At 40.0% G+C, this 16,145-nt stretch overlaps 1 protein-coding gene across 1 annotated transcript; it reads right to left on the bottom strand.

Annotated features, from left to right (window-relative positions):
- Window positions 1–5,214: 5,214 nt before the first annotated feature.
- st6galnac4 (ST6 (alpha-N-acetyl-neuraminyl-2,3-beta-galactosyl-1,3)-N-acetylgalactosaminide alpha-2,6-sialyltransferase 4) lies at window positions 5,215–6,984 on the bottom strand. Its single transcript, XM_063012107.1, has 4 exons — window positions 6,829–6,984; window positions 6,337–6,746; window positions 5,726–5,833; window positions 5,215–5,452 (listed from the first exon to the last, which is right to left on the bottom strand). The coding sequence occupies exons 1-4, from the start codon at window positions 6,982–6,984 to the stop codon at window positions 5,239–5,241; spliced, it is 888 nt and encodes a 295-aa protein (XP_062868177.1). The 3' UTR covers window positions 5,215–5,238.
- Window positions 6,985–16,145: the final 9,161 nt, after the last annotated feature.

Raw genomic sequence — 16,145 nt, 5'->3', positions numbered from 1 at the left:
TTCAGAAAGAAATCAAACAAAGAAGTACACCAATTCTGATTATTTTGGACAAAATTCACACAGGGTCATATGTACTATTAAAAATCCAAACATTTTAGGCAGCACAGCAGCGAATGAACTTTTCAAAACTTTAACATATTTCAAACAGACAAAGCAAAAATTTTAAATGACAGGGACCAAATACTTTCAGACTACATTTCTTATACCGTGCTTTCTAAATGTGTACAGAAAGGTAAACGTAAGTACAGTTGAGATCAAATGTTTCCCTCGACTTATTTGTTTCCCACATATTTAGACACCCTTCCTAATTAGAGTTCAGGTGTTTCAGCCACATCCAGTAGTATAATTAATAAGTGTGTAAATTCATTGATAATAATAAATTGACACTGCCAATTTTGAGGAACAATTTGGGATAGGCCCTTTGCTTCTCCAGCATCACTGTAGAATAAATAGTTTGACTTCAGCCCCTATAAACATATACTATATTGCCAAAAGTATTCTCCGTCTGGCAATCCGATGGACGAGTCTGGGTTTGGCGGTTGCCAGGAGAACGGTACTTGTCTGACTGCATTGTGCCGGGTGTAAAGTTTGGTGGAGGAGGGATTATGGTGTGGGGTTGTTTTTCAGGAGTTGGGCTCCAAGACATTTTGGACAATTTCACAGTTTGGGGATGGCCCCTTCTTGTTCCAACATGACTGCGCACCAGTGCACAAAGCAAGGTCCATAAAGACATGGATGAGCGAGTTTGGTGTGGAAGAACTTGAGTCCTGACCTCAACCCGATAGAACACCTTTGGAATGAATTAGAGCGGAGACCGCGAGCCAGGCCTTCTCATCCAACATCAGTGTCTGACATCACAAATGCACTTCTGGAAGAATGGTCAAAAATTCCCATTAACACACTCCTAAACCTTGTGGAAAGCCTTCCCAGAAGAGTTGAAACTGTTATAGCTGTAAAGGGTGGGCCGACATCATATTAAACCCTATGGATTAAGAATGGGATGTGACTCAGGTTCATATGCGTGTGAATGCAGACGAGTGAATACTTTTGGCAATATAGTGTATGTGATAAGACGTATTGGGTTGATTGCGTGCCAGGTCTTTTTGTTCAACATCAATGCCTGTTCTTGTAGCCTTGCCATTGCAAGATGCACTTGTCAGTGCGCTCTCAGTGCTGGTTTGAAGCTCAAGCCTGGATAAAATACAGAAGGTTAGGTCAGGAAGGGCATTTGGTGTAAAACTTTGGGAGGTCTGGTAATGCAGACCAGAATTATCTGCCTGTAACAGCAGGCAATGTTGTTAAAGCTGCAAAGAAAGTGAAAGGGGTAATTTAATCGTAATGTGTACACCGTTTGACCCTAAGTGTAACAGCACCACAGAACTGCCATTTTAATTAACATGTAAACACCTGAATACAAGAATCCATTAAAGCTAACAGAATATTTACAAATACTGTACTAATCTGTGGCTTATAAAACATCTGAAATGCACAACATCATAATTAATGTTAAAACCATTGAGTTATAAAATAGTACTCAATAAAAAACAAACCATATGCCTGGTTTCTATTAAGAAATGTCAATGACAACATGAAAATGCAGTAGTTAACAGTAGTAGTATAGAATTTTCACATTGTTTCATCATAGAAAATGTACTGAGATTAGATGGAAATAAAAACATGGCCATTTTTGTAGAAAAGTCTTGTGCACGTTCATACATTTCATCCAAAATATAATTCATACTGAGATTTTATGAAGAGTAAACAAAGATGTGCAATTTATGGATCATAAATTCGTTTTCATGGCTTCCTTTGGTTTAATTAAAAAGTGAGGCAGACGTGTTTAAATCCCATTTACTTCTTATAACTAAGCATTGTTCACACTAGCGGCAACGAATCTGTACACTTTGAGGCTAGCCGGTCAATTGATGACCTCACACCAGGGCAGGAATGAACACTGCTTTAGAACTTGACTCCTGCTTTCAGCTAATCTTACCCATAAAATCCAGTAATATTAACCACATCAAGAAGCAGACTCTGCCCAAGTTTCTTTAAATATTCCAACAACACTGCTGCACCTAATACACTCATAGCAGTACGACATTGCAGTGCTGAGATAGTGCCATCACCCAAATTACATCTGGTTAGTTGGGGGGCTCCTTTCGGCATGTGTTCAAATCCCATTTACTTCTTATAACTACCCATCGTTCACACTAGCGGCAACGAATCCTTACACTTTGAGGCTAACCAGTCAGTTGATGACCTCACGCCTGGGCATAAATGAACACTGCTTTAGCACCGGACCCGTCCTGCTTATAGCTGTTCTTAAACCACATCAAGGAGCAGACTCTGCCCAAGTTTCTTTAAAAATCCCAAGTCTTTAAAAATCCCAACACTGCTGCACCTAATACACTCATAGCAGTACGACATTGCAGTGCTGAGATACAGTAGTTCCATCACCCAATTACATCTAGTCAATTGGGGGTCCCTTTCTATTGATAAATGTGGTACACAGGGGTGACTGGCCCGTCTACGGGCTACTGTTTTGAATCAGATGTCTACATACTTTTGGCCATTTAGTGTAGGATTGGAAGATGGATTTTAGGGGAAATAGTTGCAAGGGTATCTCAATTAATGGTATAGAATATTTAGCATAAAACTGAGAAAATCTCGGTTCCAATGTCGATTGTCAATAGCACAGCAAATGAAGAGCCGCCGGTTGTTTAGTCGCACGCTAGTGTGAACGCAATTCCTGTGCATTTCTGTTTTATTTACAATTTCATTTAATCATATATTACACATTTTTGCAAATGACCTGACAGTGTAGCTAGCTCTTTATCCTATATATAAAAAGTACATTTGTAAACAGGGTTAAGTTTTCAATGGCTAACAATAGCTAGGTCATATTAGCTAGCATTTCCAGTGTCCAGTACAAGGTTTAATACTCTTTAGTAGTAGTAAAAATGCCCTTACATATAGTGCCTTGAAACGATATTCAGCTCCAAACCCCTTCTTTCAATAAATGACTCTCAAAGTCTGGGATCTGTCTCAATTTGACAGGAAACTCTTCCATTCCTATTCAAAAAAATTAACTGGCAGTGTGTTTTGGGTTCTTTTAAAGACAAATTTTGGTACTTTATACAAGATCTGTCTGTACAACTCACAAGCATTTCACCAGGCTACCACCAGCATATTTTACATCTGATTTTCCCCTTTTATTAGTGAATATATGCCACATATAACAATGAAAGATTTCTACTTAGGTCTTATTAGACCACACCTCTGATGAGTATGTGGGGAGTCTTCCAAGTGACATTTTGCAACGTTTGTTCCTTGAATATGGCTGATCCATGAACATTGCCTATAGTCACAACCACTGACATCTTTTCAAGTCAAAGTAACAGCTGGTGTCACAGTAAACATTTAACTGCACGTCCTAGTTAATTGATCATGTGTAATTTTTTTTCTATTTATTTATGCATTTTCTCCCTTTCTCTCCAGATTTAGCGTAGTCAATTTGTCTTCCGCTCGTCGAGGTGGGTATATTGCTGCGCACGTGCCCTCCGACCCGTCCGCAGTCCTTGGCGGACCCTTTCTTTTTCACCCATGCACTCTGCACGGACGGCTCTATCTGTTATTCAGGGTCCTTGCACAGCGTTAGCAGACCCCACTCACATAGTCTGGTCATCCCACCCTAGCAAAAACGTGTCTGCTGCAGGCACTACGCCTAGTTTCGAACCCAGGAGTTCAGAATCTCAGAGCTGGTGTGCTAGCGGAATATCCCGCTGTGCCACCTGGGTGCTAATCTTGAATATGGTTGATCCATGAACACTGCCTACAGTCACAACCACTGACATCTACTTAAGTCAAAGTAACAGCATGTATCACAGTAAACATTTAACTGCATGTTCTAGTTCATTGACAATGTTTAGAGGATATTCCTGACCTAGGCATTGTGGCTGTAGTTTCGTATTTTCTTTTAAACTCTTTACAACAGACTGAAATGAAGGTGTTAAATCCTGCTCAACATCCCAGACTTCTAACTGCATTTTATTGTTCTGTGGACAGTCTGTACCATAGTAATAAACCTCATAAAATGTTCACCTTGTGTATAGATTTGTGAAGTGCCTGATAAAAACAAATTCACAATGTTCTGACAGCGTAAAAATATAGAAATCTCTAAGATTGTTAATCTATATTTACGGTAAGGGGGTTGGGGTTGAATACTTTTTCATGGCACTATACTGATGGCTTTACTAGATTGACTGGGTACAACCTTTAACAAACCCTCTTCATTCAGAGAATCAGCTTTATCCAGCCCGTAACACAGGGGTGGTGATTGAAATTTAAAGTGCTTATGATAGCAGTATTATTTGTATTGAGTATCATGATGTACCACATAATCACACAGAACTGTAGAACAGTGAAAGGTCTGTAAACAAGATCCCACTAAAATATGTTTTGGATTACAGATCCTTTAGGACCCTGACACACATGTTTTTGGACTGTGGGAGGAAACCGGAGCTCCAGGACATGGGGAGAACATGCAAACTCCCTTCGACACGTGTAGTAAGTAGCCAGTCCCGGTCCCAAACCTTGATGAAGTAAGGAGGGTTGTGTCTGTGCCAAAACTGTGCCAAATCAGGTATGCAGAACAGAATGATCTGCTATGGCACCACTAGTGGCGTAACTACAGGGGGGGCAGGTGCACTGGGTCCTCCACGACATGAACTCAACCACCCAGTCAACCCCCCCCCCCTTCCCCACATATTATGCATGTATTGTGGCAAGCCAAACAGGAAATATATAGCAAACAGTGATATATATATGGAATACCACATTTATATTTATATATATATATACTGTAATGCAGTGGTCCTGTATGTGTATGTATATATATATATATATATATATATATATATATATATATATATATATATATATATATATATGTACGTATGTATGTACTATATATAGCCCATGAACTCCTAGTTACGCCACTGGGCAACAACCTCACTGGGTGCTCAGGTGCCTTTTTTGTGTGAAAATGAAGCTAAAACATCTCAATCAATTATTAAAATACTGTCTTAATTCAAATAGCCAAAATGAAATTCAAATACTGACCAAAATAAATTAAACACTGTCTAATTTCAATTGAACTAACAATGTTTTTCTGTTTGATGTGATGCTGTATTAACTTTTCATTTGTCCACCTATGTAAAAAAACATCAGCAGTAAACGTTACCAGTTAACCCAGTTTAGCTTTAAGTTCAGGCGCCAGGCTGGATGCTGGAATCGTAATTTTCCCTGTGAGGCCCAGCGTCTGTAAATCCGCTTCTCTGTGATAAACCGATGGCCACCGTACCTCGCCCGCTCGTGCATTTTGTACATGCCACACTCGTCCAGACGTCCAGACTCGTAATAGTGATACGGTACAGAGGTGTAATTGGCTAAACTGTGAAAATAGAAGCACAACAAACACACATAAATGTTGGCAGGTAAAAATATACAGTATATCCAAAAATATATCCAAAAGTGTGTGGACATCCAAGCCCGGATCCATAAGAGGGTTGCATCAGGAAGGGTATTTTGCGTAAAAAACTATACCAAATCAAAGATTTGGTCTATACCATACCATACCATACTATACCATAGCAAATTCAGTGTATTAATGATTCATCCCCTATTGAAGATGTACACACTGTGACATAAATACAGATGAACTCACCCACAGTAGGAACCATCTATCATTCCATAAACGTTGATGCTGTCACACACATCCAGTGCAAAAATCAGAGTGAAAAATCCAGTGCTGAGAAATGCACCTGACTTCATTCTGGAGAAGAGAAATAAAAGACAAAAAGATGCATACCAAAATTTAATTCCATATATACACATCAGTTTCATTCTATTTATATCGCTGTTCATTCTATTTATATCAGTTTTCACTCCATATATATCAGTTTCATTCCATATATATTGGTTTTCATTCCATATATATCAGTGTTCATTCCATATATATCAGTGTTCATTCCATGTATATCAGTGTTCACTCTATATACTGTATATCGCTGTTCGTTTTATTTATATCAGTTTTAATTCCATATATATCAGTGTTCATTCCATATATATGAGTGTTCATTCTATATTTATCGGTTTTCATTCCATATATATCAGTTTCATTCCATATATATATATCGGTTTTCATTCCGTATATATCAGTTTCATTCCATATATTTAAATTTCATTCCATATATATCAGTGTTTGTATTCCATATATATCAGTGTTTGTATTTATATAAAGAGTAAACTCTTAATGCTACAAATAATAATCCTTACCTGTTTTTGCCCGTCTCATTTTCAAAGATCCCATCACATTGGATCACCTTTTTCCTGCTAAAGGTATAGATGTGTGTGTCTGGGTACTTCTGTGCCAGCTTCGCCAGCACCTTAAACACCGGTCCCTGGTCGACCTGGCTCATCTTCCGCTCGGGACCCCAGACCACATAGCGCGTATCTGCATTCTCTTTAAAGAAAAGAGCCTGATGTGGCAGCAGGTGCCGCACACTGGTGTGAGAGATGACACGCACAGTGGTCTTGGAACCCACATCAGCCTCAAACCCAAGCGTCGGTGCTACGTTCATGCGGATCACACAGTCGTGACCGTCGATCTCCCTCCCACGCCTGCTGCCCAGGACCTGGCCCGAGCTGGAGACCACGGCGCAGCTGGCACAGCGCAGTGCCAGGTACTGAAGGCAAAAGATTGAAACAGTTGGCAATTCCATACTTATTCTCATCATTTTGGATTCGATGGCTTCACTGTATACTTACTTGAAAACTTGACCTGATTCCAGGTGAAACCTTCACGTAGCCATGAAGTCCGAGATCAACAAGATTCCCGATTAAGTGGTTCCTGGTTAAGTAATTGTACCAGAACAGCAAAAAGAGGACGAAGATGAGAAGGTAAAGCCAGCAGAACTTCTGCATGTGAAAAAGCAGGTACAGAAGATAGCATGTCAGCATTTTTAAATGTAGCATTTAAAAAATACTTCAAAGGGGACAGTCACATTTTTTTAAGATTACAGAGACGTGATGGGCTATGTCTGAGGGAGGGCGGGCCAAAAGGAATTTGCATTGCTGCTGCAATTGGGACCCCTTCTGGTTGGTTGGTTGGTGGCGCCTGCACACTGCACTACACACTGCACAGCACAGGTGAGAGGTAGTGTTCTGCATATTTCATTTGATCTTTTAGACCATGTACACATGTACAGGGTGGGGCATAAAGATCTCCCACATTTTGAATGAATCTACCAAAAGAACCCAACTATCTAGAAAAAAAAATGCTTATATTTCTGAAAAGTACATAAAAAACAGTTTTGTTTTAATGGGTTTTAAAAATTATATCAGACAAATGGCGGCCGTTGTTGGCAATACATTGATTGAGTCGTTCCCGGAAGTTCTCCAAGACTCTCCGTGTCATCTCAGGTGGTATTGCGTCGATTTCCTCTCGGATCCTTTCCTTCAAATCCTCAAGAGTTCGAGGACGATGTCGGAAAACCTTTTCCTTTAGGTATCCCCAAAGGAAAAAGTCACAAGGGCTTAAATCTGGTGACCTTGCCGGCCACCCCACGTCTCCCCTTAAAGAGGTCAAATGCCCAGGAAACATTTCCCTCAACACTCCAAGCGAACGTCGTGCTGTGTGAGCTGTGGCCCCATCCTGCTGAAACCATACATGTTCTGTTTCCAAGTCATCCAGTTTCGGGCGCAGAAAGTTCTCCAACATTTCAACAAAATGGTAGAGCCTAGCCTACCGAATGAAACCTGTCCCGCCTCTCTACTGCCACTACAGCCCATACGGTGCCCACTCCAAATGTGGGAGATCTTTATGCCCCACCCTGTATATACACCGATCAGGCATCACATTATGACCACCTCCTTGTTTCTACACTCACTGTCCATTTTATCAGCTCCACTTACCATATAGAAGCACTTTGTATTTCTACAATTACTGACTGTAGTCCATCTGTTTCTCTACCTGCTTTCACCCTGTTCTTCAATGGTCAGGACCCCCACAGGACCACCACAGAGTAGGTATTATTTGGGTGGTGGATCATTCTCAGCACTGCAGTGACACTGCATGGTATGCAGGCACAGCAGTGCTGATGGAGTTTTTAAACACCTCACTGTCAGTGCTGGACTGAGAATAGTTCACCAACCAAAAATATCCAGCCAACAGTGCCCCATGGGCAGCGTCCTGTGACCACTGATGAAGGTGAAGCAACTAGGTAGGAGTGTCTAATAGAGTGGACAGTGAGTGAACACGGCATTTAAAAACTCCAGCAGTGCTGCTGTGTCCGATCCACTCATACCAGCACAACACACACTAACACACCACCACCATGTGAGTGTCACTGCAGTGCTGAGAATGATCCACCACCTAAATAATACCTGCTCTGTAGTGGTCCTGTGTGGGTCCTGACCATTGAAAAACATGGTGAAAGCAGGCTTAAACAGTATGTAGAGAAACAGATGGACTACAGTCAGTAATTGTAGAACTACAAAGTGCTTCTATGTGGTAAGTGGAGCTGATAAAATGGACAGTGAGTGTAGAAACAAGGAGGTGGTGTATGTAGACACCACTGGTGGTTCGAACTCTGGATCCCAGCATCAATGGGCTAGCGTCATGTACTGCTGTGTCACCCAGGTGCCCTTTAAAGAAGTGGTAATTTAAACAAGAATGTATACTCTGACTCTACTGTATTTACTTATGTATTCATTTTGCCAATTCCAATATTGTGCCGAGTCTTTTGCCACATGTACCACCTTTACGCTGGCTAAGTTCCGAGACCATCAAGTGCACACTCTGACACATGAGCAGTCACCAGCCACATATTTTCACCTGCCAGTGGCAGAGTCTCAGCTGAGAGCAATACCTCTTATGTAGAGAAACGCTATGCAAATAATCCATGACTAGTGCTAGTACAGTCGACCCCTGGGTTACGAACGGTTTACATACGAACATAGTTCGGGTTACGAATGATCTTTTTCAACTTAATGTACGAACAAATTTTGGATTACGAACCGAAATTTGCGAAACACGTGACGCCACGAACACGTTCACTCCGAGCGTCTCTCTCTCTCTCAGTATATATACAGTGAGTGAACATTTGCACAGCGGACTGTGTTTTTCCGGTGTTTTAAATATTAAAATGTCCCCAAATAAGGTGCAGAGAAAGCACAGAGCATTTGTTGTTGTATAATTACTCCTGCCAGTAGGTGTCATGGTGTATCAGACAGAGGGGACAGTGAGTGACAGAGGAGCAGGATTATTTCGTGCAATTACACCTATAAAATACAATACTACTGAAATAAATAAGGAAATAATAGAGAAATATGAGAGTTATTGTTGTTTATGGTAGAGATAAAGTTTATATAAAAATAAGGAAATGTATTGTGGTGTATGTGATGGTGTATTATGGTGTATGAAATGCGATGTATGTATTTTTTTATGTACAGTACAGTACTACTGTGTATTGTTGTTTATTATTGTTTATTACAGTAATGTCTATTCTATAATTTAAGATTAAAGGGAAAATATACTTGTAACAAAAAAGAGCATTTAAGACATTAGAGGTAAGGGGGGGGGGGTGGTAGGTCTGGCACGGATCAATTCTATTTACACTATTTCTTATGGGAAAAATAGGTTTAACATATGAACATTTTGACTTAAGAACAGCCCTTTGGAACCAATCAAGTTCGTAAGTCAAGGGCCGACTGTACATGACTGACTATGATTGCACCCATCGAAGGTACATGGATCAGTGGTCTCTTGCCAAGAAAACCCAAACTGTCACTGTATCCTCAACATACGTTTAATGTTAAACAACCAAAAACAGGTCTGCCAGGAATTACAACCATCCACAGTCAAGCAAGTGGAATGTAAGCATGGGTTGCCCTGCTTCTGCTCCAAAATCAACACCATAAAATAAAGTACATTCTTGATCACATGGATAAAAAGCAGGAGCAGAGGCTTCTACGATTCTACAAGGACCAGGAAAACACAGTCCATTTGTTTAGTGGACACAAAAAGCACTACAATGATTAGATCCACTTTACCATTATTGTGTACAGGTATATGAGGGGTAAAAATCATACCACAGATCTCATATTCTGATAAAGACTGAGGCTGCTCCACCCAGGTACGAACACAACATGTGGAACTGATTTTCTTCTTCAAGTCATCCTAAAGCACCAATAAAGCATAAAGTGGTGATTAGTTCATTATTTAAAATCAACACACTACAGAAATAACAGAAACACCAGTTGTTTTGGCAGTAAGTGTTAAGTCTTGACAGGGGCTGAACCCCAAATGTTTATCACTTAAATACAAAGTGCACTAGATAGCGTAGACAAGCCATTACTTCTCACAATATAAAGAGCACTAATGTAGTATGTACAGAGCTGTTTGCAACACAGCCTTCAACGGATCATGACAGCAAAACACGAATTATAACTAAATCAGAACATTGGCAAGGATAATACTACTGCACTAAGTTAACACACACACATTTCAAAAACAAAACAATAATAAATTTAATGAGAACAATTATTAGAGCGCTATAGAAATGTGCATTCTTACATTTTGACACAGACACGCTGATGTTTATGATTCGGGTAGAAAAAGTCATTACGATAGATAGTTCCGGCTTCCTTAATCTTTAAAAAAAAAACGAAACATGATCATATTTGTGCAGAAAACAACCTCTATAATAATAAAATATAAACAAACATAAAACATAACAATAGTGCATTTTTAAAACGTGTAAAGGAAAGCATATAAAATGCAACTACAAATTACCGAGTCGAATAAAGAGTCGAATCTAAAATGAATCTATACTCCAATTTTATAACATAGAGTCGACTCCGAAGCTTTGGCGTTAAAACAAAGCGGCTAAAGTTCATAAGTCGACTCCTCACCCAGTCGATTCGGCTCAAATAGATGCAGTATTTTGATTCGTTTATTATAATGAGATGGCATTTTCGCACATTATTATTATTATCATTATTATTATTATTAGTATTAGTAGTAGTATTAGTATTATTAGCATTATTAGTATTATTATGAGTTATTATAGTATTAGAATTATACAGTATTATGAGTATTAGTGTGATTATTAGTATTGTTGTCATGTTTTTGTTATTATTATTATTATTAGTAAATAAATAAACACATAAGAAATAAATATTAGTAAATAAATAAATGAGGAATAAAATAGCAATTGGTGTTTGTGAATATATAAAGATGAAATAATTTTTTTAATGAGTATACAAACATCCTGAACTAATATTGAAGAATCTAAATTATTAAATAAATTAATTATAATAATACTAATAGAAATTGGGGGCGGCATGGTGTAGCACTGTCGCCTCACAGCAAGAAGGTCCTCGGTTTGATCCCCAGGCGAAGTGGTCCGGGTCCTTTCTGCGTGGGTTTCCTCCGGGAGCTCCGGTTTCCTCCCACAGTCCAAAAACATGCAGTCAAGGATGTGAATGGGTGTGTGTGTGTGTGCCCTGTGATGGACAGGCGCCTCGTCCAGGGTGTTACTGTGTGCCTTGTGCCCATTGAAGAGCTGGCATAGGCTCCAGCAGCACCCCCCCCCCTCCACCTGCGACCCTAACTGGATGAACGGAGGTGAGAGCAACCCCCAAATGCTCTGCTGTGAAAGGTATATTTTGCTGTGCTATATTTACTGTTTAATAATAATAGGGCAGCTGTAGCCTAGTGGTTAAGGTACTGGACTAGAAATCAGAAGGTTGCCGGTTCAAGCCTCACCTCTGCCAGGTTGCAACTGTTGGGCCCTTGAGCAAGGCCCTTAATCCTCAATTGCTTAAACTGTATACTGTCACAACTGTATGTCGCTTTGGATAAAAGCATCTGCTAAATGCTGAAAATGTAAATGTAAACAATAATAATAAAAAGCTGTTCTGTGTAATCGATTTAGCACCAAGCCCATGAGTGTCTTACCCCTATAACGTTAAGCGTATCATATTTGATACATGAGACCTTAACATCACCAGTATGTATACTGTTTTCCTGAAAAACTTGATGTGTAAAATTTTTTGTATTTCACAGAATGTCAAATAAACACTCAATTAAAAAAAATTATAATGTTTGGGCAATGTTTTGGTGGTTCAGGCTTTAAAGGGTTAAGCTTGTATTTGACTCATTTGAATCAGAGTCGACTCTGAGCCGACTTCATGTTATTAAAAAGTCCATCAAGTTAGCGACAGAAGAGCTGGGTGTAGTTTAGTAGATTGTAGTTGGGATGAAATAAAACAAATAAAATATTAATATAAACTCTTATAGAGAAAGAAATACTTTAATAGAATAACGTGGTGTGGGAGTGACTTGAAGGTTGTTCCTGTTAAGATCGCAATATAGCGTCCGTGGTTGGACAGTTGACTCCTCGCGCTCTTTGGTTCTAATCTTCTATTGGTCAATTATTTCCATGGTCTCATGATGATTGGTTAATCTGGATGTCAAGTAACTCTTTAATCCCGCCCTTGCAGACTACTGTGTGTGAAATGCATCGAATGTCCTTCTGCAGCAGAAAATGAAAGTATGTATAATATTAATGATATATTTATGGTTTATATTAATAATAGATATTATTTGTGTATAATTTAGAGGTTTATGTAAGTTTGTGTAGTTATTTATGTTGAGTTCGGTACTTACACATAACAGTAATGTTAGTTGGATGCTGTTAGCTGCTAATGCTAACTAGCTTGGTACATTCGACAGGACGAGAGAGAGAGAGAGAGAGAGAGAGAGAGAGAGAGAGGTTTGTTGACTAGAGAGGAGAGAGGAGAATGGCTGGACTGGTTTGAACTGTAATTAAACTCCAATAATCATTTTAACTACATTTTAGTGAGCAAACACAGCATGTCCAACCCTGAGGAGAGTGGGTTCCAACAGCAGAAGGGGCCAACAGTGGCAATTGAGGGTTAAGGGCTTTACTCAAGGGGCCAACAGTGGCAGCAGTGGGGTTTGAACCATCGACCTTCTGCTTATGCTTATGCCTAGTTCACACTACACGATTTTGCCCTGAGTTTTGCTCTCTGACTGGTCGGCGCTAGATTTGCCGGCTCGGGAGCAACTCGGCGTTCGCTCCCCCACTTCATTGAAGCGGCTTGCTGACTGATGAAAGATATCTAGTAGCTTGTCAAATATCTGGATCTGAGTCGCCCAACTGGCAATGAGTGCTATGTCGAACAGCCAATGAGAACACAAGATATTGGGTGAGGGGAAACGCAGGGAGGAGTGTAAAAAGGTGGGACAGGGGCTTAATATAGTTTATATCAGAATACAACTGACTTGTAGCCCCCTCACTCACTCTCATGTAGTGAGCAGAAAAACGTCTTTTAAAACACAGCATGTCCAACCTTGAGGAGAGTGTGTTCCAACAGCAGAAGAATCTATGGCATTCATCAATGTCAGCCAAAACATCTAAGGAATTTAGGGCTCTTGTGACTCAAGCCTGCCAGGAGTGGATTTTTAAGATGTGAAACACCTTATGGGTCCAGCATTTAGCAGACTTTTATCCAAAGTGAATTACAGTATACAGTCTAAGCAATTGAGGGTTAAGGGCTTTACTCAAGGGGGCCAACAGTGGCAGTGGTGGGGTTTGAACCATCGACCTTATGCTTATGCCTGGTTCACACTACACAATTTTTGCCCTGATTTTCGCTTGCCGACTGGTCGGCGCTAGATTTGCCGGCTCGGGAGCAACTCGGCGTCCGCTCGGCGATCGAAACTCGGCTCTCAATCGCTATGTGTGAACTACTCAACAACTCGATCCGAGCGGCTTGCTGACTGAAGAGAGATATCTAGCTTGTCAAACATCTGGATCTGAGTCGCCCAACTGGCAATGAGTGCCATGTCGAACAGCCAATGAGAACGCAAGATACGGTCTGAGGGGAAATGCAGGGGAGGAGGTGTAAAAAGGTGGGACGGGGCTTAATATAGTTTATATCAGAATACATCAACACACACAAGTTTTACAGTATTTCTGACCTGATCGTTCTCTACACAACATAACACCAACGTTGTATTTGCAAAAAGTATTTATTAACCTCCAACTTACTATAGAACAATGCATGCTGTTCGCGTTGCCAAATCCACTCAGATTCGTTTCTTTTTTCTCCTTGATTTTACGCTGCACATCAGCGCACAAACTTTGATTGCCTTTACTAGTCCAGTTCCTTAACCGCCCTACTAACTAACTAACTTGTAGCCCCCTCACTCACTCACATGTAGCTGGTAGACGTTTGTCCACAAACGAAAGCTATTGTGGAACCCATAATAGAACGTTTGCAGTCTCCAGACCCCACTTTGATAACCACTGCAATGAAGTCCTTTGGGATTTGATGGAATGGAAGATTTCGCAGCATGAATGTTGTGAGAGAAAAATGTTAATTTACACCAGTAGTATTAATACATAATCAATTACTACTTGGAAAATGTAGATCTAGTAGTCACATTCCAATATTTCAAGATTCAATACTGCTACAATAGAATGTTCCTGGATGTGTACATGGTGTATGTGATAAGAAGTGCATCAATTGCATTGTATGACGTCCAAAACCCAGTAGCTGATTTAGACCAGTTCCTATGTTAACTGTGGAATCTTCCACTTTCTTACAAGGTCACCAACGAGATACATAAGGATGTTTGTTATTATAATTGTTATCGCATTCACAGAGCCTCTGTGTGAGACTCGGTTGGTGTGATCCTTCTCTGCAGACAAGTAGAAAAGAGTTTTAATCTTACAATCCAGTGTTTGAGGTATTTTATTAAGGTTTTTTTTCCACCACAATGTGCAGTTGACAAAATTGCTATTAATATGTAATGCTATTATGTCAGCATGGACCAGAAAGCTCTTTGTGAAAGCCATGATGCATTTGAGCCATTTGGCTCATACCATAAGCCATCTGAGATATAATCAATCAGATTATATGGTGTTTCTAAAAAAAGACACCTGACTAGTCGATAGCACCGCTAAGATTTCAATCCAGAGGTGGCCTAGCGTAATAGACTGCTGCAACACACAGACACTCAAAATAGAATACAACAGAATGCCGTCATTTGTCATATATACATATACAGGTGTAAAGTACAGCAGAATTCTGTTTCTGCATATCCCAGCTTGTCTGGAATTTGGGGTCAGAGTGCAGGGTCAGCTACTGTATCAGACATCCCGAGTCTCCCGCATATACATAGCGGCTCCCTGATGCCCGCAAGTCAGATAAAATCTCCCGGAATCTAGAACGAGCGGCCAAGAGCGACACACAACACGCGCACGCAGGCGACACAGACTTTATTCCCCGATCGCGTATTAAATCCATTATCTGATCTACAATCTAGCGCACTGTTTAGGGAACATAAATCCGTTATCTGATATACAATCTAGTGCACTATGTAGGGAACATAATTAATTATGTAATACACTGTCTAGTGCACTATGTAAGGAACACAAATCATCATCTAGTTATACTTTCTAGTGCACTACGTAGTGAACATGAATGCGTTATCTAATACACTATCTAGTGCACTATGTAGGGAACATAAATCCGTGATCTTATATACAATCTAGTGCACTGTGTAGGGAACAAACCAATTGTCTAATTCACTATCTAGTGCACTACGTAGGGAACATAAATCCGTTAACTAATATGCTACCTAAAGCATTATGTAAGAAACATAAGTCTATTATCTAGTACACTATCTAGTGCAGGGGTGTCAAACTCATTTTCACCGAGGGCCACATCAGCATTATGGTGGCCCTCAAAGGGCCGATTGTAACGTATCCTGCTGTGATTGCAGTCACATTGCTGTTTTTCTTGGAGGCCGAATTCTGCATTTATATTGTCCTACTTTACCACAGACACGGCCTCATAACACAAGAGACGCACCGGTTTCTCTTCCTGAAGCACAAACTTGTTTTCACTTTTATTACATTTCCTCCTTATGCTTAATTTTCTTACTTATCTTCTTGTACATTTTAGGATCATGTGTAAATATGTGTAACATCATCTACTGGCAGGCTGTGTCACTTTGCAGGTCACAAAATCAGCATGCATTTTGAAAG

Source organism: Trichomycterus rosablanca, chromosome 16, assembly GCF_030014385.1.
Source record: "Trichomycterus rosablanca isolate fTriRos1 chromosome 16, fTriRos1.hap1, whole genome shotgun sequence".
NCBI classification, from domain to species: Eukaryota; Metazoa; Chordata; class Actinopteri; order Siluriformes; family Trichomycteridae; genus Trichomycterus; species Trichomycterus rosablanca.
Note: the sequence above shows the minus strand (reverse complement) of the source record. Positions and strands in the feature narration are given on the sequence as shown.